The 27,997-nt window shown below is 34.0% G+C and overlaps 1 protein-coding gene across 1 annotated transcript; it reads right to left on the minus strand.

The window, feature by feature from the left end:
• Positions 1-1,419: 1,419 nt before the first annotated feature.
• Positions 1,420-21,992, minus strand: LOC133870706 (uncharacterized). Its single transcript, XM_062307898.1, has 39 exons — positions 21,768-21,992; positions 21,328-21,404; positions 20,993-21,092; positions 20,615-20,722; positions 20,094-20,210; positions 19,690-19,840; positions 18,165-18,412; positions 17,833-18,021; positions 16,944-17,020; positions 16,726-16,843; positions 15,845-15,928; positions 15,060-15,155; positions 14,825-14,926; positions 14,079-14,147; positions 13,015-13,110; positions 12,829-12,936; positions 11,724-11,837; positions 11,439-11,522; positions 11,157-11,285; positions 10,605-10,803; positions 10,344-10,487; positions 10,151-10,194; positions 8,493-8,576; positions 8,309-8,377; positions 8,147-8,223; positions 7,825-7,894; positions 6,601-6,750; positions 5,946-6,011; positions 5,665-5,809; positions 5,458-5,522; positions 5,302-5,367; positions 4,314-4,407; positions 3,462-3,498; positions 3,276-3,333; positions 3,067-3,177; positions 2,592-2,659; positions 2,199-2,265; positions 2,050-2,118; positions 1,420-1,905 (listed from the first exon to the last, which is right to left on the minus strand). Exons 1-39 carry the CDS (start codon positions 21,837-21,839, stop codon positions 1,819-1,821), a joined length of 3,909 nt encoding a protein of 1,302 aa, XP_062163882.1. The 5' UTR covers positions 21,840-21,992; the 3' UTR covers positions 1,420-1,818.
• Positions 21,993-27,997: the final 6,005 nt, after the last annotated feature.

Consider the following 27,997-nt stretch of genomic DNA (forward strand, 5'->3'; position numbering starts at 1 on the left):
CAGCCAAGAACTTAGGAAAAGCTAATGCAAACGATTATATGGGAAGTAAAAACAAGGATCTTGGGGAGGGGGAGATTTAAGGAAACAAATGAGAATTTAGAAATTTGTTTTAATTGGGGTATAAATGAAAATATATTGTCACAGTAGGGGGACAGGCTGATAGAGGAGCCCCGTTTGAAATTCACTTTCCCTTCTTCTTCTCTTCTTTTCACTTCTTCCAAAAAACATCAACTTCAAAACATTCTTAAATTTTTTTCACTTTTTATATCATATAACACTTTTTTATTACTTTTTAAATAAAAAACCCACTACAATACAATTTTTTTTTCACTCTTCCATATAAATTATTTTAACTTTATATCACATCAATCCTATTTTTCAATCATTCAAAAAAAATTCCTAAGGGGAGGGGAGGGGTGAGGAATTTTCAATGCTATTTTTCTTTTGAATAAATGTCGTATTCATCAAAATCAAAAACAAAAAAAAAAATTGTTGAATGTGACCTCGCAAGTTGTAGATGTGGAGTTTTTTGGTTTTGGCCTTTGTGTAAAGAGTAACTTGTATTTATAAATATTTGTTTCCACTCTTACGTCAAGCCCTTCAATTATGCAGCTACAAGTCTACAATAGACGTGGGTTCGCCCTTTCGATAAACCATTGCTTACACTGATATCATGTTGGTTTCTGAGCCTTTTTTTTTTTTTTTTTTTGGCTCCTTTTGTTTCGACGCAAGCCATTTTGTAAAGAAACTGTAATCACAAGAGTGATTTTCCAAGTTTGATTACACTAATTGTCATGCTAGACAAAGATTAGCGTTAAGGGTTTATCTTGAAGAAACAAGTGGGAGAAAAGGCTTTTTAAATATTAGGGATTTTACAAAGAACATAAAATTATGCTGACACATATTTGAAGAGTGGCCCACGCGGACATGATTTGAGCTCTAAGACGAATGCGATTTGCTAACAAAGGTGGAACTTTTACCGATATTCCGCAATTTCCGCGTCCTTCGCTCGACAGGCAAGTGGAGGAGATCTTGAATAGAATATGAGGATTAGCTGTTTCATCAATAAAGTTTTGCATCTCCGAATAAAATTAAACGGTCCAGGAATTGGAATGTGCGTCTACTTTTTTAAACATATTGAAAGTAGGTTGCTGATTAAAACCACTTATTTATAGTAGCAGAAAGTAATCAGGCCTGGACAGACTTCCCCTCTAAACTTGGTTAGAAAAAATTTCTTTAATCCAATCTATAAAATTGTTGTCACACGTAAACACTTTTTTTAATAATGTGACAAGTACATGCTTTTTTAATAGATTTTTTTCCCGACTATTTTAATACAATTAAAAAAGCAAGCTTAAGGAACAAATGACAATCTTATAAACTGAGTTAGAAGAACTTCCTCAGTTCCTCAGTTTAGACTTTAGAAATAAAAAATTCTTTATTGTACATACTATCTTTTGCATAAAAAAAAAAAAAAAACCCCTCTTCTTTTCGTCTTAATTGTACATCAAAAGTATTCTAATGGCAGTCTGGGTCATTGCCTGTCACCCAGTATTAGCCATACAGAAGGGAGACAATCAACCTTGATGGACCAGAATCCAAACGGAAGTTATTGATGCTCTCTTAATATGGGTCAACATTATTGAACAGAGATGTAAAGGAAGGTAAACTTTTCTTTTTTCCTTTCCTTTTCTTTTTCCTAATCAGTAGAACGTTATATACTACATGTTGGAAGCTATTCAAATATTTTCTCGCGCTAATAATACATGCAATTTCAGTATAAAAGAGAAGAAAATTAACCTACACAAAATTGACTTCCTATAGCTGTGATGGAGGAGATGGATGATTTTCTAGCTGCTCCACAAGAACACACCTAGAAGGTGGACCAAACATGCTCAAAAATACCTGCGAACATAGAAGCCACGAACAGACATGGGTACTATCATTTCTCTAGGAGGGCGTATCAATGGAAACAATTATCGTACTTCAATGCTCTGGGATACTGTTTTTTTTTTTTTTTTTTTTTTAAGGGAAATATTATGGACTTACTGGTAAGAACACAAGTCCATGCAAGAAACCAAGAAGGACCAATGCAAGGTACATTTGGAAGTAATAAACCTGCAAAACATAAGCAGAGAATATATTAAAGGCACCGGAAAGTATTGGCCCATGAAACTAAAATTTAGAGGGATTAATACCACAAAAACTTCTGTCCTTGAGAAACAAAGAACAATCACCCCAACTAGCTTTGTCAGCGTGATTCCACTGCAAAATTAGGTCAAAAGACATGTGAACTAGTTATTGTCGCTTCAAATTGACTGAAAACTTTATGCTTTTGACAGGTAAGCCCGGACAACACATATTTTGCAACAGGGCCAAGAGGACACCGATTACATTGGATCTCAAATGTCATTTATTTGATAAACCATGGTTTAAAGGTTAACCACAAAATATAAGTTTTAGACCGTGCAATGAGAAGCTGAATTCATCTATGCAACTACAGTTTTTTAAGAAAGTATAACCGTCCATTTATGTGTCAAAAAGTAGAACAAATTTCTCAGGGATCTGCCATTAAATAAAAAAAATTATACCTGAAGACAGATGCCCCCATTGTACCCAGAGCCTCCTTTGTGCGTTGTTCCTTATCTCCACTGCTTACCTGTTCAAGAAATACATAAGAATAGACTAACAGAAGGAATGTCTGTACATGGCACTACTGAAAAACTGTAAAGCCAAAAAAACAAAATGTCTCAATATTCAAAAGGGAAGCCATCAGCAACTGACTAGTGATAACTCTCAAAACAAACTAATCTTTTTTTTACAATTATGAAAAGCATTAAAAAGTTGAAAGTTGAAAGTTTCTGTTGGCACACACCTTTTCATAACTATTCATTTTCAATGTTCAAAGAATATAATTGTCACCATATCAAAAGTCAACTAAGTCATGATCCCAACTATTTGCATCATAACACATGGCAATTTTTGAGTTTGCAAAAGTCCATCAAGAAGCAATGAGAAGTGCCTTCTCCAAGCAGAGAATAGAGTGAAAAACAGAGCGATACTGACCGAGAAAGCATGTGTCATATGCACACAAAACTCAACAGCAATGCCGACTGACATAATAAGGTTAACAACGGAGACAGCATTCAATTGGATATCCAGAATTGCCATCACACCCTGAGATCAACAAATTGGGTTGATTATAAATTAATTAAGCATAATTAACATCACCATTCTAAATGACAAAATTTGATAACTATCCAGGAAGAAATTACCATGAGATCTACGACAATCATTGCCAACACCAGAAAAATAATTGCTGAATTCCAAAAACTACAATTAAGAATCAAAGAATGAGGAACGAGATCTCAGTTATTTCAGAAAGATAAAATATTACTGTCAATAAGCAAAAATTCGAAAGGCTATTATCTAAATTAATTGGTGGAAATATCAATACCAACCTGCATGTGATAATTAAACAAACAACAAACACTGCACCTGTTACAACATCAAAGAGATCTAATTAATTATTGTAAGAAGTTAAAATAACTATGAGTCGGACCATGCACAGCTATACTAGATTATTATAAAATTTACTGTAACCTCCAAAATTTTATGTAACGAAAATCAAACTATATAGGCTAATAGTCTTCTTTTTGGTAAGTTAACACAAACAATCACTAAATAGCATTCTCTTCACAATCTCATCCCAAAGCTAATCTATCTCTGATCACTTGATATTGTTTAAAGTCAGGGATCACAGAGTCAGCAATAAATTTTGTATGATTTCAAACCTCATGCTTGTGCTTTTTAACTTCAAGACCAAGACATTAAATCAGTATTCTACATGTAAAATTTACATGATGAGGAAAGAATGATGTCATAGCCTGCAATACAACATCTTCCATCAAGCACCAAAATTATAGTGAAATAGACATACAAATCCACAAAAAAAAAAAAGAAAAAAAAAAAGAAGAGGAAGTTAATCACTATTAAAGATGATGTTTCATTTCTTGTCAACAACCAAACCGCAAAACAAAAAACAAACATGTGCCCGCACACGCGCAAAAAGGAAAGAACAAGGTTATTATGGCAGTAATGTTGTAGCAGGCAATGGCATGTCGAAACTTCTAGCTGTGGAACCAAGTCTTTTGTCCAAAAAGAGGGGGTGGGGGAAAAAAAAACGAGACCATTGAAATGCTAAACTTAGTAGCATAGAACAAAGATCACAGTCAGGTGTCTAGGATCAATGCTGTCCTAAAACATTAAACGCAAGTCAGTCTTTCAGTGACAGAGTTCTCAAGTTAACTGACCAATGGCTATAGCAAGGTTGATTAGTGCTGTCCTCCATATGTCAAGGTATTGCTCAAAAAACATATAAAACACTGAATACGGAAAGATCTCAATCTGCACCAAAAAGGAAATGTCAGTGTATCACGTATTGAGAAGCGGTTCAGAATCAGATTCCAGATTGTAAAATTACCAGTACACAACGTATTCTGTAAAAATTGTTTTCTTGTTGCAAGAGAAAGGGAGCTCGCATGAAATGTTTATGATAATCTAATTTACTTTAGAGCTAGAAGTGACCAACTATCTCAGTGTTCTACTAATAATAATATTGTAACGACACAATGAAAAACGCTAGCCACATCTAAGTTATCACCCCAAAGGACTAGTCAATTTGGAGCTTCTCTAAAATTCTTTATAAAGCTTAGTTCCACCTAGTAACTAGGCAATGTGAGACTTAGCACTCATGAGTATCTTTGTAAACCACTCACTCTATGTGGGCTTCTCCCCATCTTTCCAATATGGGACCGGGAATTTACAAACTCTTCGTCTTAAACTCTTGACGTCCTTGTCAACGCCACGTCGGTGTTTCAGTACCACATGGCCTAATGTTATTAGGTGGTTCTGATACCATTTATAACAACATATAGAAAAACGTTAGCCACATCTGCACTATTACTAAAAAATGACTAGTCAATTTGGAGCTTCCCTAGAATTTCTTATAAAACTCAGTTTCACTTAATAACTAAGCAATGTGGGACTTAACACTCATGTCTATCTTTATCATCCACCCACTCTATGTAGGCTTGTAATTATCTTCCCAGTATGGGACCGGGATGTTACAAATATGTTGATAACTTTCACACAACAATTATTTTTTTTATGAATCATTTCCACACAACAATGGCACAAGAAAATATAAATATCTAACTGAGAAGCCTTTTTTCAGAATTACTTTCCAGTAGAAGGAATATTATAGTGAAAGAATTGTGAGAGATGGCACAGAAATATTACCTTCAAAGAATCAGAAACCTTTGAACTGAAATCTCGAGCAGCCCTCATTGAATTAACATAGTCAATCTGAAATATACCAAAGTACGGGTTCTCAACGCAAGATAAGAAAGATAACAAATAACAGTCAAACTCTCATGATGATAGGCACTGTCATACCTGCTTGTTGAGGGGTGTATGATACGTACGGAATGACGATGCTTGGATAACACCAGTCTCATATCCTGATCATTTGTGATTAATTAATTTAATACCAAATTTCGCATTATGGGCTCAATAAATAAATCATTAAATGTCTAAATTTACAGGTGTTAATTTCTTTAAAAAGAATAAATCATAGAAAAAGAAATATTCAATCCTACCCACCGTTCAGTTCCACACTACTAGTGTAAGCCCCATGGCCACCTTTAGCACAATCAGCAGAGGGTAGAGCATTCAGGAACCATGGAAGTTTCTCCATGAATTGCACAGTAGATGGACGATCATTATGCAAATCTGAGTGACGGAAGCACTGAACAGCTCCAAAGTGGTTAGTAATTAAGACATCTCAATTTATAACTTGAAAAACAAAATTGAATAATGCTACAAAGCATTGGACTTGAGATTCATTCTAAAGATATTTATTTAATCTACATGGTGTAAGTTACCGTGGTACAGTCTTTGCATACTCCATCCAGGCCACAAATACCTTCACTTGAAGAGCAGCAAGGTGGCTGGAACAGAAAAAACTAACTTTAGTAAATTCAATGAAATGTGCAGTAGCAACACCGAATAAATTTAATAATAATAGCTAAGTCAAGGAATTTACAGGAAAAGCGTGATCTTACAGCGTGATCATTGTTATATTCTTACTATGATGGGGTCATGCATAGGTAAACATGATAGTGGATAAAAGAGATACCCTGTTACTCAAATTCAAAAATGGAGGTCTCATCACCCTTAATAATAGAAAAAGGTCATTTCATTGTTTCAAAGTTGAAAGAAATTCTACTGTTTTGAGAATTCATTTTGACCCAAGCCCTTTATATAACTTCAATCCTTTTTAGTACAAATTCCAGTACCTCTGTGCAGACTGCGCAAGAAAGTCTAATGTCACAGATATGAATGAACCTGATCTACAACAGTCATTAAGCCGATAAATTATGCTAACAAGAAAACAGAATATATGACTGAAAAGAATGATCATAATTGAAAAAGAAAAAAAGGAACATAATTATTATGGAAATGAACCTACTTAGGCAAAACATAGCACCAGCATTCCGCATTGATGTTAGAAAAAGAAGTAAAAACTTTAAGAATGACCTGATCATCAGGAGGGCAATAACTCTCATTTGTGAACTTCCGACAGCACCCAAATGCCTCTGGAGACATCCACACAAGAAAATCATCAAGCCATGAAGCAGCTGGCTTAGCGATGTATGTTGATTCTGGTATTAAGGATGCTCTTGCAATCTACAGAAGCAAAAAGACAGATAAGTCATATTAAAGAGAATACACTTTAAGGGGACAACCAAAGATAAATAAGGAGCAAAAAACTAACAAACCAAACTAGTCATCTCACTCTTTACAAACGAGTCACATGGATATGAATGTTTTCTACAAAATTAATAGTGCGGGTTGTAAGAACAACATTGAACAACAATACATCAATCCCTTTATATTTAGTTAAACATAACTGCACTGAAAAGTATTATCTCATACAATAAGCCCTTTATATTTGTTCTAAAAAAGGCTATGAAATGTGTATTTTTCTACCCCATGAGTTCAACGTAGTCAACAATTATATGATATGAAATAACTAACTAGATGAAAAAATATATATGCTTCAATCCCCCATATGCCTTGTCTATTATTCCATTTAGAAATTTTTCCATTTTGAAAAGCAATGGACACAGTTTTTTTTTTTTTTTTTTTTTTTTTTTTGTTTCTAACTTATCCTTTACCATATTAGAAAAGTCAATACCTCTTTTTTGTCTGTTTTAATTTTTTTTGAAGGAGAGTAATTTGCAAATTGATAGCTTTTATTTAAAAAACAATGCAAAAATTGATGTCCCCTTATAACCTAAGACTTTTCTTCAACATGGGACTAAGAGAGTATATTATAACTGAACTTTACTTCAATCAATTGTTTCCCAAACTAAAGGTTAGGTATAAATTTTGGCAATCACATAAAAGATTCCTACATGTACCCAATGGTTTACGATATATAGCCAACTAATTTGCCATTAATTCTAGAGAATATCCAAATCTTTGAAGAAACTAAAGCTACTCTATTAATTAACCTCTAACAAACCACTGAAATTTTTTTGAAGAGACCTTAACTTTAATGTATATGTGGAGTTATGCATAAAAAGGGCAAAGAAAAAGGAGGCATGTAAAAGAGTGCAAATAAGAACCCATTGAACCAAGCAAACAGCCTCACTAAGTAAAATTTTGAAAAGCGAATGAGCTGGATGCATGGGAGGCATCTAGTATGCAGATCAAATAGTGCTTGAGAATTTCTATATCAAATTAAGAAGGTTTTACCTCATTTAAAAGGGAGTCTGAATCACATTGGCTGATGGAGCATAACTGGTTTGTATGTCTTGATTCTGAGCTGAGGAGAAGAGTAAACATCAGTAATGTAGTCTTAACATAGTGACAAACATGGATCAAAATCAAGGTTCATCCCCCATCCCCTCTTTCCTTGGCTCTCACAAAGACACAGTGGTGAAAGTAAGGTTAAAATTCCAGCAGTATCATGATCAAAGCTTCATCAAATCACACCAGCAAATAAAGGTCTCAAGATCAAATTGTAAAAAACCAAAATTGGCATGATTAGAAAGGGAATATAATGACACTAAGATACCTATAGTTATAGTTCTTTGCAACAAAGTATAGGGGTGGTCCAATTCTGAGATACTCTGAAACATTATTAAAATACCCCTGTAGAAAATTGAAATGGAGCCTTAGCATACCAAATAAATAGTTCTTCTCGAAACATATATGTAATGAAGTCAGGTAGTTAAACCTGAAGATAGGAGTCTCGGGGAAGAACAATCTTTTGTTCCAAACCAGGTTCAATCCTAGTGCATAATGCCTATGAGATTTAAAAAGAAAGAACTTTAATCTGAGATGCGTAGGAGGCACAAGCAGATATATTGACAATAATGTCAGAAGACTTAGGGGGGGGAAAAAAGATCATAACAACTCACAATGCTAGCCAATGCCCATCCAAGAAAGACAGAAATGACAACTATTTTGACTCCCCAAAGACTGAGGATGGGTGCGTGGATTTCCTGGAATGCAAATTGACAGTCAACTACATTAGAAATTAGGTAAGCAAAGAAACACAGATTGTTGCCAGGAAAAAGAAATTAAAATCACCATGAAAAAATGGTCCTTTTTCTTTTTTGAAGTATGAACAAATTCCCAAGTTAATAGGAATAGGAATAATGTTTATTATAGTAACCAAGACTACAAGTAATACTTAGCATGCTACTCAAAAAGCGGCACGCCCTTGCCATAACTTCCAGAGAAGATACATTATGCATTTTACAGTACGATTTAACAGTGACTTCTACTCTTCATAAAATTATTTCTTGTACAGCATGGGAAAGTTATAAACTTCTGGAAACCCAGGATGGTTCAACATGAATGCTATCAGGAATACTGGCCGAGACACAAGTAGTATCGAGACGTTAGGAACAATCTACACAAGGATTGTAAGAGGTTTAACCGCTGCAAAATTACATTATCTCTAAGATACACAATAAATTACTTTGAAATGCAAATACATTGAGCAATATAAGGAACATATTAAGAGCATTCACGGCAGCTACCTTTTGATTTTTCATAAATATAGGGAACAAAATTGCTTTTTGTTTCCTTATTCAAATACACTACACAATAGCTTCTCTTATCTTTCCTTGTACCAATTAAATATTCTTTCTTTACAAAATACAAGTTTCCTACGTACCCTTCACATTTTTTACAAAATCTCAACACAATCCCTAATGAAAGGCAAAGAGAAGAGGGAGGAAATAGAAACATTTTATGTTAAAATAATGGATAGGGAAGCTGCTGCAAGTGGTTTTTTCAAAATTTTCCTTATATTTAGAGAAGGGAAGCAGCTTTAGGATAGATGTTGTGAATGCTCTAAATGAAAAATGCACATTGAATGATCAACCAGGCATGCATAGAGTTTTGGCTTACGCTCAAGTATCTTGACAAATCTACTAAACTATACAACTAACTATATTCCATATGCTGCAGACATATTCATATCAAATGATCCAAGCACAGGGTTGCATAATCAAATCAATGTTATATCCACAATCATGTTGCTTGTTCACAGTACCAGAAAAGCCGTTTGGAGCTTTTATGGCACAATACGCATGTGTACCCCCATTAGTTTTTTTTGCTTTGGTTGCACTCTGCAAGATTATTTACACATAATATGCATTTGGAGCTTCTTTTTTTTGGCGGGGGGGGAGGTTAATCATCTGTGACATTCAACTTTCCTCTTCAGTCCCAGTCATTGAAATAAAACTGTCTTCAGATTGCAACTAGTTGCCAAATATGCTTTAGGCCATCCATATAATCGCACAAGTGATAATAGCCAAATCAGGTTAGAATAATATTTTTGATATTGCACTTGACATTGTTCAAGTACCACTGAATATTCCCATTCTCTCCTATTTTCTAATCCTTTCAATCCTACATATTTCTTTAATGAGTGGTACCATTATCTCCGAATCATACATGCAAGTCCAAAGTTACTTGAATCATTAAGATAATAGCGGTTATTTTGCAGAGAACCAAATTGAGTACACAATTTTTAAATGTAGACATGACTTCCATGGAAAATTACCTTCATATATCGAACCAGCAGTCCAGGTTTTCTCTGACTAATACCTAAGCTTCCATAAGATAGCCTTCAATTAGATTTGTGCACACGAAGAAAGGAAAAAAATGAAGAAAAAAATCATATATCGCAATGTACAATCATACGAGGCATCAGGACAATGCATCAATTGATCATAAACAATAAAAGTAAAGGAGACCTTTATCAGAGTCTGCACGTGGTGAAGAAACTTTTATACAAGGAAAGCAATCAACCCTCTTGTCCTCGGCTCGGAGAAAGTCAAAAACTATTAAAGCAACAAAAGCAGTAACTTGCAGAAGGAAGTCCAGAAAAACGGCCAATGCTGCAAAAGAATGTGCAAATGGAATTTAAACAATTGCCAAAGATAAAAGATAATGACCTAATAAAAATATAAAAACTATTTCACAGGTAAATATTGGGATGCATGGACAATTTTAACCTGCAAACATGGAGAACACGCGGCAAGCTGGCATAGGAATAAAACTTCCAACTGCAAAAGCTAAAACCTCCGAGAGACTTGCTAGGGTTATGGATGGTCCAACTTCCACAAGAGCATTACTTATCCGTCCTTCTAAAGGCAACTCTAATGGTTGCCGCTTAACAGCATGTACCAGTATGCACATATTATCTACCCCAACCTGATATGACAAAAGACCAGCCATATAAAGATATGATGTTGAACAAAGCAGTGGCAGAGGAATGGTTGAGTGCATCACCATTGATAGACCAATCATTGATTGATCTTCATAAACTATAACAAGAATGGCCCAAAGATTGCTTTTATAGATACAGCAGGACAATCAGTTAACCACGTGATATGCAGATAATTAATGAAGAAAACATATTCCAATTAACATGTGACATTCCCAATATAGAGATTAAGTACACGAAAACAGGATTGAATGTGTAACCTTCCAGTCAAGAACATGGCAATGACAACATCAGTAGGAGAAACACATTAATGGAGAAGATATAAGTGTCCCGTACTTACAGCTAGAACAAGAAATGGAATGACTTCCATAATGATCAGCGTAGATTTTACTCCAATAGCACTAAAAAATCCAACTGATCCAAGAACAGAGAACATGACAAGCATTACTCCAGAAAGACCAAGCAATACCTGGAATCCAGCCATCATATAATATCAATTATACAATAAGTAAGTTTTCCTATATAGAAAATTTAGCATTCGAAAGACTGAAGAGCATGGCTCTATAATAGAAAATAGGTCCATCAAGATAAAAGAAGATTGAAACTATGGAACAGAGCATACCTTGGATGAAATGTAAAAAGAAGACAAACACGGAGTATCGCCCAAAGTAAGAGAAATGTAAGCAAACATCACAAGATAACTTATCTGCAACAAAATAGGTAGCAAATATGGACAAAAAATTATAAACTTAATAGAAAAATAAAATTTACAGATAACAGGAGAGAAATAGCTCAGGTACAGGACTATACAATCAAGAGTTCATTATAAATGAGTTCAGAAATATTATGAAAGTTACTTCAACAAAAAAAAAATCTTTTATGAAAAGAGGGGGAAAGAAAACCCCACCAATATAGTAATGGCATCTGCAGTACTTTCTCTTTTCAATTCTTCCTCAATGGAGCTTTCCGATGAAAAAGAAAGAGTCAAATTTTTAGATTGCACCATTGGCAACAATTCATCCTGTCACGAAAAAGTGAAGAAATAGAAGAGATCAAGAGAAAATTCAGAAAAAAGGAGCTGTCATACTTAACTCACCAACAAATTAGTTCTTAACTCACCAACAAATTAGTAATGCTAAATGCATGAATACATATACAATCATATCATATGAGCAGTTCAGAATAAGCAACCCTGCTTCCTAAAGCAGGTCATCAAGATGGTATAACACTCTATCCCAATGACTTGGGTCAGCTGGATTAATCCTTTTCCACCATTTAGGGCCAGATGTTTTTATCATAGGCTATAATGGAGTTCCCTATAATCTTGACTCATTTCTTGTTGCAATGCAAAAGTTGGGATGTTTACATTTAGAATGCAGAACTGGGCTAGGTCCCCCACCTTCATATCTAATATGTGATCCAAGCTTTGTTGCTACAATTACTAGAGGCCATATTTATATTGTCTTGAAAATAAGTTAAAATAATTAAACCCAAATAAGCATGACTTTTAGGTGGATATTCTAGCTTCATATTGAAGATGACTTTGATCCACTTTCTTGCACCTCATAAATCATAAAAAATAAAAAAAAAATAAAAAATAAAAAGAAGAAGAAGAAGAAGAAGAAGAAGAAGCAATGACCTGTTCAAATGGCTTATGCTTTTTAACTAGAGACAAGAAAGGACAATTATATACTAATGGATAACATGCTTAGCCATGTGAAAAATTGTATACAGTAAGAATCACCTGGAATGTAAACAAAGACCATATAGACAATAACACTATCATTAACAAAATTCTCAGGCTAAGCAGAATGGCATAATGCAACATACTTGATGTAACCTTCCACATAATGTGTGTTTTTCTTGTAGTGAAAGCATTGCAGACAAGTCTAATACTCTTTTCTTTTCTTTTTTTTCTTTTTTTTGATACTTGAAGAGTAGTGCATAAGAAAATAACAATGCACACAAGTAAGAAACAACCACTGAAAGGACAAAAGTACTAAGAAAAAAACCTTCACTAACTGAATAAAAGCCTTCTCCCAAGCCACTGCCCTTTGAGTTACATTAACTTCTTTATCAATAGCATTGTTTACAGGATAAGTTACCATAAATGCAGAAGCCTGTCATGGAAATATCACTCTAGGGTCATTCTTCAATAATCAAATTAAGTTTCAACTTCAAAGGGATGAATAGATTACCTCAGAATAATTGTTCCCAGGGAAACCTCCTAATGCAGTGCTTGGATCTAGAGGAGCCTTAAATGCACTCATACATTTGTCTGCAGAGGAATAATGCTGAAAGAGGAGAATTACAAAGTGTCAAAACTTGGAAAAGGAAAAAGTTATCAAGTCTAGACATAGAGGCTAAATAATTTTTCATCATGGCTAGCGATCAAGAGTCTCTTAAGAGTCCTCTGGTAATGTTAAAAAAAAATAGATCAAGAAAGTAGGAGAAAAGAAACAAAAGGATATCTATAAGCACAGTAATACATGAGGTTGGTCTATTACACATTAAGCACTATCCAAACTCACGAATATCATAAATGATTAGACACTCCATCCTATATTGTTTGTCCTCCTAAAAAGATCCAACTTTTTAAGGACAGAATGTCAATGAATGGTTTTTGAAATAAAAATTTACCAATTCTTAGAAATTACTTTTTAATTTAAACTCAAATAAATCAAACAAAAACGGGCGTTCACTTTTCAAAGTAAATAATGAGTTAGGAAAGTTATAAGATTGTGTCCATTTATTTTGGGACATCCTAAACTAGAATAGTGGACAAATAGTATGGGGCGGAGGTAATGTATATAAATTACTTTTGACATCAAACATAAATGTCAATACAATTTCAGAAGGAAATTCTGCAAGAAAAAAAATCAGATTTTTCGACATACATTTCACCTAATATTAGTTGAGCATTAGATGTCAAATATGAACAGTCGGGTTGGAAACAACTGTACCAGTATCCAATCCATTATGTGCCTGTTATATGTAACAAATGCCACGCCAATACTAAGTATCCAATAGTTTGCCACTCAATATCAATCTATACAAGCAAATATATAATGGAACTCTCCAAACTAAATGAAAATTGTGCCTGAAAATTGCATTGTCTCTGGTAGCTGATTTTGGAAGTGAAAGCCCAAATCAAATTGGTAGAAAAAACTGATCAAAAAATTCTAGGCATGCAAACAGATAAAACCGAAGAGACAAGCTCTCTAGCTTTAAATAACATGAAGATGAAATGACCAATACATACCTCAAAACAATACTTCAGGTGTTCAACTCCCCCAAAATCATCATAATTGTCAAGACCCATTTTAAAATACTGTCATAAAAAAGAGAAAAGAGTTAGAAAAAACATGTTAATCTCATGAATTCAAATATACTTATCAAAAGAAAGAAAGAAAAAAATAGCACTTCAACAAAGACAATTCATTAAACAGTTGAAATTCTTAGCAAGATGAAATAACAGGTTGTAAAATAGAGATATGTTATAATTACACAATAAAAAGAGAACAAAACGGGCCATATCAGATATGCATGCCTAACAACCACACATTTGAAATGGCTGCTTTATATTTCAAATTTAAAAAAAAAAAGAAAAAGAAAAAGAAAAAAAGAAAAAAAAAAAAGAAAAAAAGAAAAAAGAAATATTAGCTCTTGCCAATGTCAATTCAAGTTTTTTTTGATAAGTTCTACATAGAATGTTGCCGCTGTGTCTAGAAGCCCCGGAAAAAAGCAAAAAAATAAAAATATAATATGCTTCTAGGTTGGTCCTTTGGACTTGGACATAGATATAAGCATAGAAGAAGCATAGGCTATTTATTACAGTATCCCGTCTTCAATTTACTCATATAAGAGTTCCTTTAAAGCCCCCTAAAAAGGCACAGGGCGTGGACATGTTAATTGCATGTCATGAAAAGAAAAAAGAAAAAAAGTTTTACAAGTTCCATCACTACATTCTACTATGTGCACCACCCAAATACAGACCACCAATTTTACCTGTAGAACACTTTGAGTAGCACAGTCTTGGTCCAGTGGCTTCATACAAATATCACTGAGACTTATCATTGATCCTGAATAATTTGCACGAAGTCCATCGACCTGAAAAATATGAGTATTCAGATTTTTTTTTTTTTTTTTTTTAAAAAAAAAAAGTAAAAAAATAGAAGATAGAGGAATCCAATGCAAGTCACATTATCAAGTTATATCTAAAACGCAATACCAGAATAGGTACCTTCTTTTGTATTTCAAACAGTAACTTAATGTTGTCATCTGTCACAATACTTGGTATTTTACCATCCACCGCATTTGGAATTGTTGCTAATATGAGCTGGAAACAAAATACCAAGCATTGTTAGCTCTTCAAAACTTAAATAATTACTACAAATCCTCTCACTGTGGTGTTGTCTCAGAAATTAAAAAAGGTGAGCCCTGTTTTCAACTTCATTGCATTTTAGCACAATTAAATTACCATTTCATACAGAACCTTGATAAAAATATTGCAATCAGTACGGTCAAAATGCATTGTGAGAGAAGGACCCTTTAAAAACCATAGATATCACACCAGTTGACAATCACAATCCCAACCCCCACCCAAAGAGGACCTTAAAATTCGCAAAAGTTTTGTTGTATAGGATTATTCTTCAATGCACGAAAGGAAATAAACAAGAGCATAGGTGTATTGGTGTTTATGCACTCAAACATTTTTTTTTTTTGATAAGTAAATGCACTCAAACATAATAATAAATAAATAAAATACTACAACTAAAAAATAAAATAATAAAATAGATTTGCTGTGCTGAATTCTACTCAAACAAGACTCTAACCTATACACCAAAAACAATTCAAGGGCAACATCCATTAATAGTACCGATAAAGACTGTATTTGGATCTCCTTAAGGCCGTAAAGGCAGTGTTAACCTCATAAACCTATTAGCTTCTAGACCAAATGAAAGTATGACAAGAAACTAGATAAGGTGACAAATAAATAAACAATAAAAAACTAGAATGAAGTAGAACCTGTTCAATTCTGTAAAAGGGAGCTAGGTGCGTGTCGAAAAATTGTTTCTCCTCTGCAGCTTTACTCCCAGGCCCTACCCATAGCTGAAACAGTGCATAAACCAAAGTTGACACACATAGGCATCACAAATAAGTAGTAACAGAAAGATACTAAGAATTGAAAGTACAGAACTGGGAAGCCTTGTGAAACCAACAGAAATTGGAATATAACACATTGATAGTGGCTTCTAACTAAAATATAATCTACTCTCTCTTAGGACAATATTTCCCCCAAACATTTTTTATCTGATTCGCATTTTTTGTTGTTGAAAATTTGTCAATCATGACTCCCAAATTTGCATTAGTATCTTGACACACATTCCCAGTAGTTCATCAAAGTTTCTGAATTCTTTCTACAAACTTTATTTAAAATTCTCATTAATAGTGGCACAAAAACCTTTGCTCTATTCCAGGAAATAGTTCAGAATAAAAGACCATGAAATGTTTTAAAGTCCAGGAACTCTCTCTTGTATACATCATGTGTACCATGGGTTGCTCCCCTTTGCGCCTTTTGAATATACTTTACTTGTCAAAAAAAAAAAAGTTCAGGAACTCTCCCTATGCTTCTTAAATGAGATGACTGGCCTTAGTATTACACAAAGTATTTTTGTACCAAATCCAATATGATCCTGGCCATGTCATGAATAAGTTTGAAGAGCGCTCTTACAGGAGCCAACCAAGATTGGATTCCTCCACAAAGAAAAGTGCAATGATGAGAAAACATGAAGACTTAATACCATGTGGCAAATTCAAGTAAATTTGAGAATGATTGGAGTTCACAATAGGGCCTTCAACAAAGCATTAGAAAGAAAAGCGAAACAGAGTCTGTTCACAAATCATACCTTCTCAGGCCGTGTCTCCACCTTGAAACGGATTAGACCCAAACAAAGTAAAAGAACCATAGCCAACGACGAACACAAAACTAAGGTTGGATTTCTTGCAACCCATGTTCCATATTTCCTGCACATGACAATATATACACAATGTCAAAATTTATATACACAATGTCAAAATTCATTCTGCCTATACCAAAATTAGCCTTAGTTGCCATGGCAGTGACCTGAAAAAGTTTGACATGTATCCTTGCACAACTGAAAGTTGGATCCCCTTACTAATTTGTGGAGCATCTTCAAGCATCTGATAATAAAAGAAACTTGTGATAAGATTAGCCAACAAAAGGAAGGAACAGAAAGTAACATTAAAATAAATAGAGTATAACTTTTTTTTGGAGGCAATGGAAAATTTTGGAATAATATTAGTATAAATATTTCAGAGTCGATGCATGTGCCAATTAATGAGAATAGCTGAGGAATAAAAAAAAAAACATATTTTGGTTCCTGACGAAGTGATTCTTCAAAACCAGACAAAAAAAAAATCAGAAAAAGAAGAGTAAAAAATCAGATACATGAGCACGGAGTGGCTGGTAACTTCAGCATCCTTTGTTTCCTTACCACCCCCTTCCCCCTCCCCCCCACGCTATGCAAAGCTATATTGAGTTCAATTACGACTTAAATAATTCATAAGATCCACATGAGGCAACATCAAGGACACTAGAAGAATTATAGGTAGAGACCATGATAAGCTTCCCCTATCAATTGTAGAAAATATATATTTCATAAAAAGGAAATCCCATATGGAAAATTATAGTCAAAAGGCACAGCTGGAGACACTGAGGAACAGCAAAATGGGGAAGGAAAGAATTAAATTAAAAATGATACAGCAGCAATACCACAACTAAAACATTTCTGAAATGCACTGGAGCCACCTACTATAACTCTAAATTACCGAGTCTAAATTTTCGAATAATGGCCATTGAATTTATTTACTTTTCCTTTCTAGCCAAAGCTAGTGACCAATGAGACTTGCACTCAAGTTGAATATTTAGATTTGATTACTATAATGAGGATAATGGTTAAATCACTGGGAATTGGTGGTAAATCAGTATGCACCTGCATGGGGAGGTTCTCATCCTTTTGCCTGTTAACAGAATGGAGTTGACCACCATTTGTGACATTCAAGAAATGTTTTGTTCTAGGATGTGGCTTCCTTTCTCTTGCACGATGAAATAAACCCCATCCTAAAAACATAGAAACCAATATGATATACAGGATTGCTAAAGCAAAGTCAATACATTTGGCCTGCAGTTGGCAAACAATGAAACCATGTTAGCAAAGCCATCTATGTTAAAGTCACACAGCTAAAAGTGCTTATGAGTATTTGCGTTGGAATGAACATATAAATTACAGCAACTGCTAAACTAGAGTACAATATGTTCTCTCACCTTAAGAGACCCAATTCTCACCAAACAAGTTCCCCTTTTATGTGAAGCAGGAGGAGCTGTATTAGAGCAGACTGGAGATGAAGGGCAATCACCACATGAACAGCCCAATGAAATATCACCACATGAGTAAGTAGAAACATTCATAGGTTTCATTCCAGATGACTCAGTAACATCTGAATGGAATCTAATGGCATATGGTGAACCCGGCACATCTAACCCTGCCCGTCTTCCAATAAAAGCAAACCACTCTGCAACAAAAGTTACAGCATGAGCACTGCAACTTATAGATATAAAAGCACTTAGCACCACAAAGACCAAAAACATTCTACCTTACCATTAAGTGATGAACAAATAAACAGATAAATAAGGAAAGGAAGGAAGGAGTCTTATTTGTCTATGTTGCTCCTATACATGCATAACGAATCAAAGATATTCCAGTTTCTTCTTAAAATCCCACACATTAGAAAACTGTGGGGAGTTTCCATCAAATTATTTTTGAGCAATCACTTCAAGGGGGAAAAAAAGAAGAAGAAGAAGAAGAAGACAAAAGAGCTATCAGAAAAGTGAGTTTTTGGTAACGTGTTTTCAAGACTGTTATCAAATGAGGCCAATCTTTTCCTAGTCATTGAGGGCTCATAAACCAAGGATTCAAAATTGTCTCTTTCTTCCTCACCCCACATTGTACTCCAAAAATCAAAATTGTCGCTTTATATTTTAAGCAATTACATAAACCTTAGAAATCATTGATCAGATAAGTCCCAATTACACTCTTTTACAATGTCATTTCTCCTGACATGATCACATTCCAACCACTCATACAGACTTTTTAAGGTCCATAATTTTATAATCAGATAAAGAATTTCATTTACTACATCTGTACTCTCCCATTTTTAGCCGTATTTCATATGCAACTCTCTAACCAAAGAATATCTCATTCCGTAACATTTAAAAAGAGACACTAAAGATGACAAGCCACTCCTTATAAGGTAACTTTAGAGAGCTATGGAACCACATATCCACTGAAGACTGAAGTTATCAACCAGGTCTTTCATGTCAGCAATTCTGAGCTCTTTCTCAATCATAGAGACTAGAGTAGTGCCTTTCCTACTAATGGTAAAGCTGAATGGAAAGCGCCTTACTAGACTATGCTTACTCTATGGAAGTGAAGGATGTCAAAGTGATAAAGGAAATCACGACTAATTGACCATCCACTTCCAAAACTCGTTAAGGAAGTTGTGTAAATTTCCAATCCAAAAGAAAGTTTTCGGAAAATCAATTCCTTCCAAAGATGGGGGTTTTACAAATAACCGCTAATCTATTCTCAAATAATCAAGTACATGGATACCCTTTAAAAGTTCATATTCATAAACATAATTTATAGGATAGACATCTTATTGGCTATTCGTTATTCCCCATCACAACGTAAAACCATCGCATATATATGTACATATAAGTGAGTGAGTGAGTGAGTGAGTGAGAGAGAGTGAGAAAGCTTTAGGTTTCAATTTCAAAGGGATCAGATTACCTTTAAAGTTTTGAGCACCAGCACCAATAAATTCTAAAGCTCGAGAATTCATGGTACCAAACTTTACATCTTTGCAAGAGTCGTATAACCCTTCACCAAAACCATCAGTTATAAAAAAATCAATCCCATCCACGGTCAAATTGTTATTAACCTGAAAAAGAATAAGTTTACATAAATAAAGTTACTATTTTACATACACAATTATGTCTGTCTCCAATGAGACATATATATATATATATATACAATTGCCTCATCAAACAATAACCAAAGCTTTAGTCTAATTCGCTCTAGCAACACCAACTTGTATCCAACAGATAATATTGCATGATAAGGGGCACAACAGAATGACAACATGAAGACCTCTCTGCAATTGTGACCAGGAAGAATAAGTGGGAATTCCTGACCTTGGAAACAGAAGTCACATTGATAAATACACTCTGATTCGGAGAGCAGGTAAGCTCACAGAACAGGTTTAAAAAGTTTCTCAAGCATGCTGGACAACCTACAAGAAAAGGAATTGCCTGCAAGAAAGTATTAATATTAAGATTATATATAATAATATTATACTGTGGGAGCTGGAAAGCTTGTAAAGAAGGAACAAGGTGAACAAAGACATCGAAATAGCTTTGAAACTCAGAAGGGCTCGCACTGAAGTCCCAAACAATTAATGAAAATCAGTAAATATACAGAGCATTTGTAACAGTAAACCAAGACTGTCCTCGGTGTAGAAATTGCTATGAAGACAAAAAATAGAAATATGCATTTACAACAAGCTTTTCAAACAAGTAAGAAATATGAATTATCATATGTAATACCATATGACGCTGGACTAAAGAAGGAACAGCCAATCTCAGCCAAAGTAACAAGAAATAGATATCAAATAATGAGACAGGATATAAATCATAGAGTTCAATAAAAATCTTACTTGCTGGACTTGTGTCCTTAACGTGTCAAATTGAGCTTCTGTACAACAAACATTGCCAGTAATTGTTGGACATAAACTTTGGATCTTTGATGAAAGCAACTCGTCCGGCTGGTAAGCATAACAATACGTTTCAGGTAACTAAAGCGTTCACAGCTTAAAAACAAAAAACCTTGAAACTAACAGAACCAGAAGCAAGGTAGACTGGTTCCTACCCTGTTTCCGAAACAGGGATCAACCCACTAACCCAACAACACTACATACGTTTGACAGCAAACCGAAACATATACAAGACAATTATAAGGATAGTAAAGTACAAGGTGTCTAGCTCAATTAGTCGAGAGCTAAAACAGAGACAGCAATAGACAATGCGAACAAAACCTTCATAGCAGGGTAACCGAAAGGACAGTTCAAAACTTTTCCATCCGTACGTTTTCCACAAATGTCATACATCGCACAATAGTCTTCAGAATGCTTTCCCCTAAACAACATAAAAAATTAAAAATTCTCAACTTCTTAAATAAAATCAAGTTCTACCAGAAAATTTAGCAAAGATATTGTCAGAAATTCTAAACCACAACAGAGTATATACAATACAGAAGCAGGGCATTACGGCATGGCAATTTTTTATGTGCTAATTCCAATCATTGTTTGTAATGCATAGCATACAGTTTGCAACGAAGCAAAATATATACAAGTATATATATAAAGCTCACCCTGATGTGGCACTGGACGTCAAAAGAAACCGCGCATCGGACCTCTCTGCGCTCACTACAGATAAGGTGACTAAGACCTGCACATATATAATACTCAAATTCAGCGAAATTAATCGAAGAGAGCGATCCATTCCCTTCCATATCTACAATTTTTTAAGTTACACGTAACGCGTGCCATCCCGAAACTCAATTTCAAGTTACTGCAAAGTTAAAACTCCTTTTGGTTACCGAGAAAAGAAAGAAAGAGAGCAAGAAAAGGCATGGCGTTTGGTCCTCTGTCATTTCCTCGCAAACCAAGCAAAAAAAAAAAAAGAAGAAAAGGGAAAGGAAAAAGAACGAAGCAAAAATCGGAGAAAAAGTTCAGACAAAAAGGAAGGAAACGAACAGAAAGGGAAGGAAAAAAGGAAATCGAGAATGAACAGCGTGAGCAGAGTTATTGCCTGGAACAACGAAACCGAAGCGAGAAACCCTAGAAGAAGGCCCATTGCCCTGCTCCAGCTCCAGATTCTCATTTGAACCCCGAGCTATGCGTGTGTCTCTGTCTCTGTGTGCGAGAGAAAGAGTGCGAGTGAAAATAAAAGGCGAGAGCCGTTGAAGTCGTATACAGAGTGTGAGAGAGTCCAAAAATCCGTATTTATAGTTACTGTAACTCCTGCGAGGGCGGTCCTCATGGACGTAGGCAACTTCCACGGCTTTCTATTTATAATGGTACTAGAATCTATTTGTTCCGTGGCATTATTTTACATTTTTGCCCTTGCTTTCGGTCCGCTTGTCGGGGCGGTCTAATTCTTTAATGTTTTTTCGGGGTAAGATAAAATTTTATTGGATTAAAAAACAAAAACAAAATTATAAAGAAAAGGAATGGAACATAGAGGGAAGTCATTTTTCAGGAAAATATTTTTCACCAAAAAAAAAATTTGGTGTTTAATGCATACGGAAAATCACAAATATTTTTTATATTTTCATTCAATTATATTAACTTATAAAAATCAATTTGTATTCACAACATAGAAATATTAATATAAAATAATATAAAAATCATCGGTGACGAGATTCCATTACTGACCAGCAGGATTCCGGCTATTGTTATCGAATTCCGATGATAAAGGCATGAATCCGAACAGTTTCGTTGGAATTTGGGTTGGCCGGATTTCGACGAAGGTGGTCGAAATATGGCCATTTGTGCCGGAATCCAGCCATTCTGGTGGTCAGAATTCATAGACAGTGACTGGACGTTGTCGGATTTCGGCACTGCCTAGATTTCGGTGGTGGTTGACTGCTTGAACGTGAAGGTCGATTGCATCATTTAAAAGATGGTCGAATACGTGCCGTCTAGGAAAAATGATGTGCTTTTAAAAAGCGGAAATCATTTTCTGAAAATTTACTATGCATAAAACAAAAATTATTTTTCAGTTGACTATTATTTTCTTCATAAAAAAAATAAAATTAATACGATGAATTTTCCAAACCCAAAGTGGTGTGGCCACCTCCTATGCTATTGGGCTTGATAAGCATTGAGGGAGGTCGCAGCCACCCCAACGATGCTCGGGGTTGGCTTTGGTCACCGCCAAATGCATCGAAGGTGGTGCAGCCACCCTCGGGTTCTGTTATGGGTGGCCGCAACGTTTCCATTTTTTTTTAAGTTTAAAAGAAAATAAATTAAAAAAATGGTCTTTCTTTTTTGAAAATCCAATTTATTTATTTATTTAATAAATGGTTATGTATTTCTTTAGAGATGTATCTTCCTCTCATTTTTCAAAAGAATATGTATTCATCTTCCTAAATGAATAATTATTATTATGAGAATAGTTATTTCTAATAATTGGCTCCTTCCAAATAAAATAATGGTTATTTTATTTCAGTGATCTATTATGGCCCTAAAGAGAAGCAATGTGTCTGTATATTAATATGTTTTTAGAAATTTATCCCATGTCTAAAATCTTAGTTGCGCCATGCTCTTTTAGAGAGCTTTTTGCTTTTTAGCATAAAAATAAAAACAATAAAAAAAGTAAAAGCTCTAAAATATAATTTTAAAACAAAACACTCAAAATTACTTTTACATTTCGATTCGTCACATATTCCTTTAGAAAGTTTTATCAAACCAACCTAAATTTTTGGGAGTTTGTTATCGTTGTAAAATAGAAAACATGGGGTAGAAACAGACCATAATGTTTCTATTGTTTTTTGAACTTGATTGTGTCTGTGTGTGAGGGTGTTCTAGTAATTTGGACTAGTCATAGCTTTGGTCAAGCGGTGCATTTAGATGTATGATCTTTTGCTATCTAAGACGCAACTCTTAATTACCTGGCTCATGTGATAAGATGATCCCTAAGCTAGTTTTATGATTTTTTTTTTCTAAAAATAAAAAATAAAAGCTGTCACGTTAGCAAAAATAGTCAAAAATTATGTCTTGGAAGGGCATTATATCATATCTCGTGCATTTATATATATACACGCATTTGTTTGACTGTTTGTGTGTGAGAGAGAGAGAGAAGTGATGATACATAGCACTACTTTGTCTCGGCTCTGTCCTCCCAAAATTGATGTGGCTCTTAAAATCACTATTGGATCAAAATCTAATAGTGATATATTTTTTATCTAGTGGTAATTTTAAGAACCACATCAATTTTGAGGGGGACAAGAGGGTGCTATGTATCATTACTCGAGACAGAGATGGTGTATATCTAATGAAAATTGCTACATTTTTCAAAAAAAATTATCTCAAATTTGCAAACTAAATGATTTGTCACAATTTTATGAGATGGTAACACATTTTTCAAAATAATAAATTACATATGATTTTAGCACATCATTTAGACTCATAGAATTATGAAACATCATTTGAACATTAAAATAATAATAATAATAATAATAATAATACTAATAATAATAATAATTGACAAGTGTAGCATCTCTCATGTCTAATTTGTTTGTTTATGATAATATGCCGTGCACGCCTGATATTATCCAAAACGAATGAGACCAAAATGTTGAGTCACACATATGGCATTATTATGGCCGCAGAGGAACTCTAAAGAATGGCTCCTTCTAGCGGATCGTGATACATTTTAGGGAAAGCTTCCAAATTTACATAGCATCTATTATCAAAGTAAACGTTCGTTATTGAGGGGGATAGTGAGGGTTTTTAAAAAAAAATTAAGGGTTTAATTTTCCCCGTTTTATTGATTTTATAGTTTTTGGTGTTTCCGTTAGGAAATACGATTCTCTATTTCACTTGAAATGAAAATAAATCATTTCGTAATTCATATTAGATTTTAAAGCATCTAATGATATACATGACATTGCATTATTTTAAAATTTTAAGTGACGTGATAATGTAGGCAATATATACATAGTTAGATGATGCAAAATTTGTTCTGAACCATAAAATAAAGAGGATCATGTTCTATCGGCTAGGCACCTAACATTTGTATCAAAGTAGGTATCACGACATGTGTTCAAATCTAAAAAGGGATGACCTATGGAAGGAGCTACTTGGTGCCTGAGTGAAGTTGGAAAAAAAAATATGTAGAAATAACTACCAAATTCATAGTGAAAGCCGCCATGAACATCGATACACAACCATGGTTTATTGTTATGATTTTGAAGGGGCCTGCTTGGGGTATGGCCCTATGGGGGCTAGATTGTAACTCTCTAGTATGGGATAAGTTTAATTAAGAGTCTAATTTTTCACATTTTATAAGCTTTTAGCGTATCAATTATAGGGCATCTGTTGTGGAAGGTTTTTTTTTTATATATTTTTCATGATTTTTTTTTTAAATATAGGGAAGGGAACCAATATAAGGTAACTGATACTAATGCTCTAGCAAACTCATCCATGTATCGGTGTACAAAACATGTAATGATAAGCCTTATAAACACTAGAAATAATATATACTACATTTTTATTTTGTTATTATGATTTATGGCAATGTTATTCAATTATTTGATTTTTGTTTTCTAACAATGCATTTTTTAAATATTGATCGACAGTGCCACATTAGCAAAACAGAATTTCTAGTATATTTCATCACGAAAACCTAATGAAATAAAGTGTAAAGTAATGTGAACTTAATTTGGATTTGAGAGAAATAGTTGCGAGGATAGGGTACAAGAGGCAGTCATCTTGGTAGTGCATGTGGTTGGTAAGCGACGGAGACACGTTCCAATGTTCCAATATTGCAAGTGTGAAAGTATTATTTAAATACCCCAAAGTCCACGCAAGATATTGACATGTAAAGTTGAAAATTGTTATTTGGACAAATAGCATTTATTTGTTTGGTATTAGATCTCAAAAATGAAAGAAAAAAGTAAAAAAAAAAAAAAAAAAAAAAAGACTAGACAATAGGCAAAGTTGATGCTATATAAATCGAATTACTGTTGATTAACATCACTTCGATTAGCCTTTTAGTGATAAACATTATTGATTTGATCCTGATGGGTGACATCTTGTTGATTTAACATTATATTTGCATTCACAACGTCCCCGTTACAAATTGCAACGGCTAGCCTGATATGCTACTAGTAATATTGAGAAATGCTATAAACCACAATATTATTTCATAATTATTTTATCTTGTTGATCGATGCTATAGGTTTTAGTAGTTTTTGATTTTATTTTATTTTTTTTTTTAAAAAAATAGATGATTCAATGACTATATATTAAACCTATGACGATATATAGTAAGATAGAATACATATAAGATAATAATGTGATTTATAACATTATTGATCGACTATTATTTTTCCCGGTTTGTGAGGACCTTTTAAAAAATAAAAATAAATAGGGTATATAGTACTAAATGAAAAATTGGAGACCCTGCCAATTCCCTTCACAGTTTTGTTTGATTATACATGTCCCATTCCACCATTTAATTATTGAAGTTTCTAAATCTTATAGAAAGCAATAATGCTAAAAATTGTACTTTTATTCTATTATTGTTTCACTCAGTTGATATGAATGAAGTAAATAATAGTGTGGTTTCTGACGGGTGTGGTGGCGTTATTCTAGTCGTTCAAAAGAAGCACCGAGATGGTGGCCGGTATTGCTTCGACCCTGTACTTAAGCCATTTCACACGATCATGATTGTCCCCAAGAAAATCACTAGGACAGTTGTCAGGGTAAGAAGGCCACTCTAGACCACAAATCACGCGCACTTAGAATCTTCTTATTGCTAGGAGATTTCTTAACACCAATTTAGAAGTGGACTAACCACCAAACCCATTTGTTTATTATTATTATTTTTTTTTTAAAAAAAAAGAAGAGACAATAGAGATCATTATCCTCTTATATTTTTCTCATTCATCCCCTAATTTTAGAGATTTTAGTTTGTTTCCTATACCGCTAACGTGTCATGTGTTCTTAATTACTTATCTGTTTAGTTTAACGTTTTCAAAACATACGACTTGAAAAAAATAATAGTTTTATAACGTGATCAATAAAATTGTATTTAAACCTTTTCGTGCGGTTTTAAATCACACCCTTTTTTGGCGGTTTAAAAATATATATTTTTCTTTCATATTTTGAAATCTCGTTTTGTTGTTTTTATTTTTAACTGCACTCTCAAACTAGACAATTATTATGATTCGGTTTAAAAAAGAGCTCTTGACATGCAAAATTATGGTGCCAGCTGACGTGCTCTCAACAGCAGGATGCTCGGTCAGTGTAGCTCAGGCAGTCGTTTCTTCTTTTCAAAATAAAGAAATAAATAAATAAACAAATATCAACTCAATCGTCACACAGAAATCTCCTTCATTTCCGTTTCAACTTCGTCATGCTCGATCTCTATTAAAGTTAAAAACATCACGCCTTCCGCATGAGTACGACATAAGTATAACCGACTGTTCAAAAAGTAGCGGCCGGAAAAAATATCACGCACTTTGAGTCGGTTTTGCTGCGATGTTTTATTCTAAAAATATATTTTTAATTAAATTTTTTTAAAAAAATTAGCTTCGAAGTAGTGTGTATTTAAAAATTAATTATTTACAAATATAAAAATTAATGTCTTCAAATTGTAAAAATAAATAGTACACGGATTACATGCATATTCAAATCTGCTTCATGCACGTTTGTTACCAACTATTTTTTATTATTATTATTTTTTTCCTTTTTCTATTAAGGTTATCTTGGCCCAACCCCATGATCGAATTAAAGCATTTATGTTCACACTTCAAACATTTAGTACCGTACAAATTTATTCTTCACATATTTTAATAGGTTTCGTGGAATTGAAATGGCGTGTCATAATGATTGTGAAGGAAGTAAAACCACACCCGCTGACGACGACGATGTTCTGGAAACATTCTCTTGAATAAATATTTGGTTAAATGATTTTCCCTTACGAAATAGATAATTGAATTTGGTCTGATGCCCGTGACCGTCCTGAGAAAACGTAGCTGATTTGCTGTTGCCTCCTACTGTCTAGCCTCATTGACCTAATTAACTCACCGGCCAGGAAGTTGGTTCAAGATAATAAATTTATATATTCATTGAGAAGAATTCAATTCTGTGTCTGAAAAGAAAGTGAGATATTTTAGGTGAGAATTTAAGAGATCTGAATCCCTTCTAATATGAATGACTGAAAGTCAAATATGGACAGTGAAATCATAAAGAGTTATTTAGATATTCCCACAGGCAACTAAAATTCATCATTGTTAGTAACTCTTTCAT

This window comes from Alnus glutinosa, chromosome 6 (genome assembly GCF_958979055.1).
Source record: "Alnus glutinosa chromosome 6, dhAlnGlut1.1, whole genome shotgun sequence".
NCBI classification, from domain to species: domain Eukaryota; kingdom Viridiplantae; phylum Streptophyta; class Magnoliopsida; order Fagales; family Betulaceae; genus Alnus; species Alnus glutinosa.

Excerpts from the sequence above, each read along its gene's own strand:
- LOC133870706 (XM_062307898.1), bottom strand. The coding sequence starts at position 21,839 with ATGAGAATCTGGAGCTGGAGCAGGGCAATGGGCCTTCTTCTAGGGTTT. Across the intron at positions 15,929-16,725 it reads TGGAGACACGGCCTGAGAAG|CTATGGGTAGGGCCTGGGAG; the intron begins GTATGATTTGTG and ends GCACTGTTTCAG. Across the intron at positions 5,523-5,664 it reads TAGTAGTGTGGAACTGAACG|GATATGAGACTGGTGTTATC; the intron begins GTGGGTAGGATT and ends ACAAATGATCAG.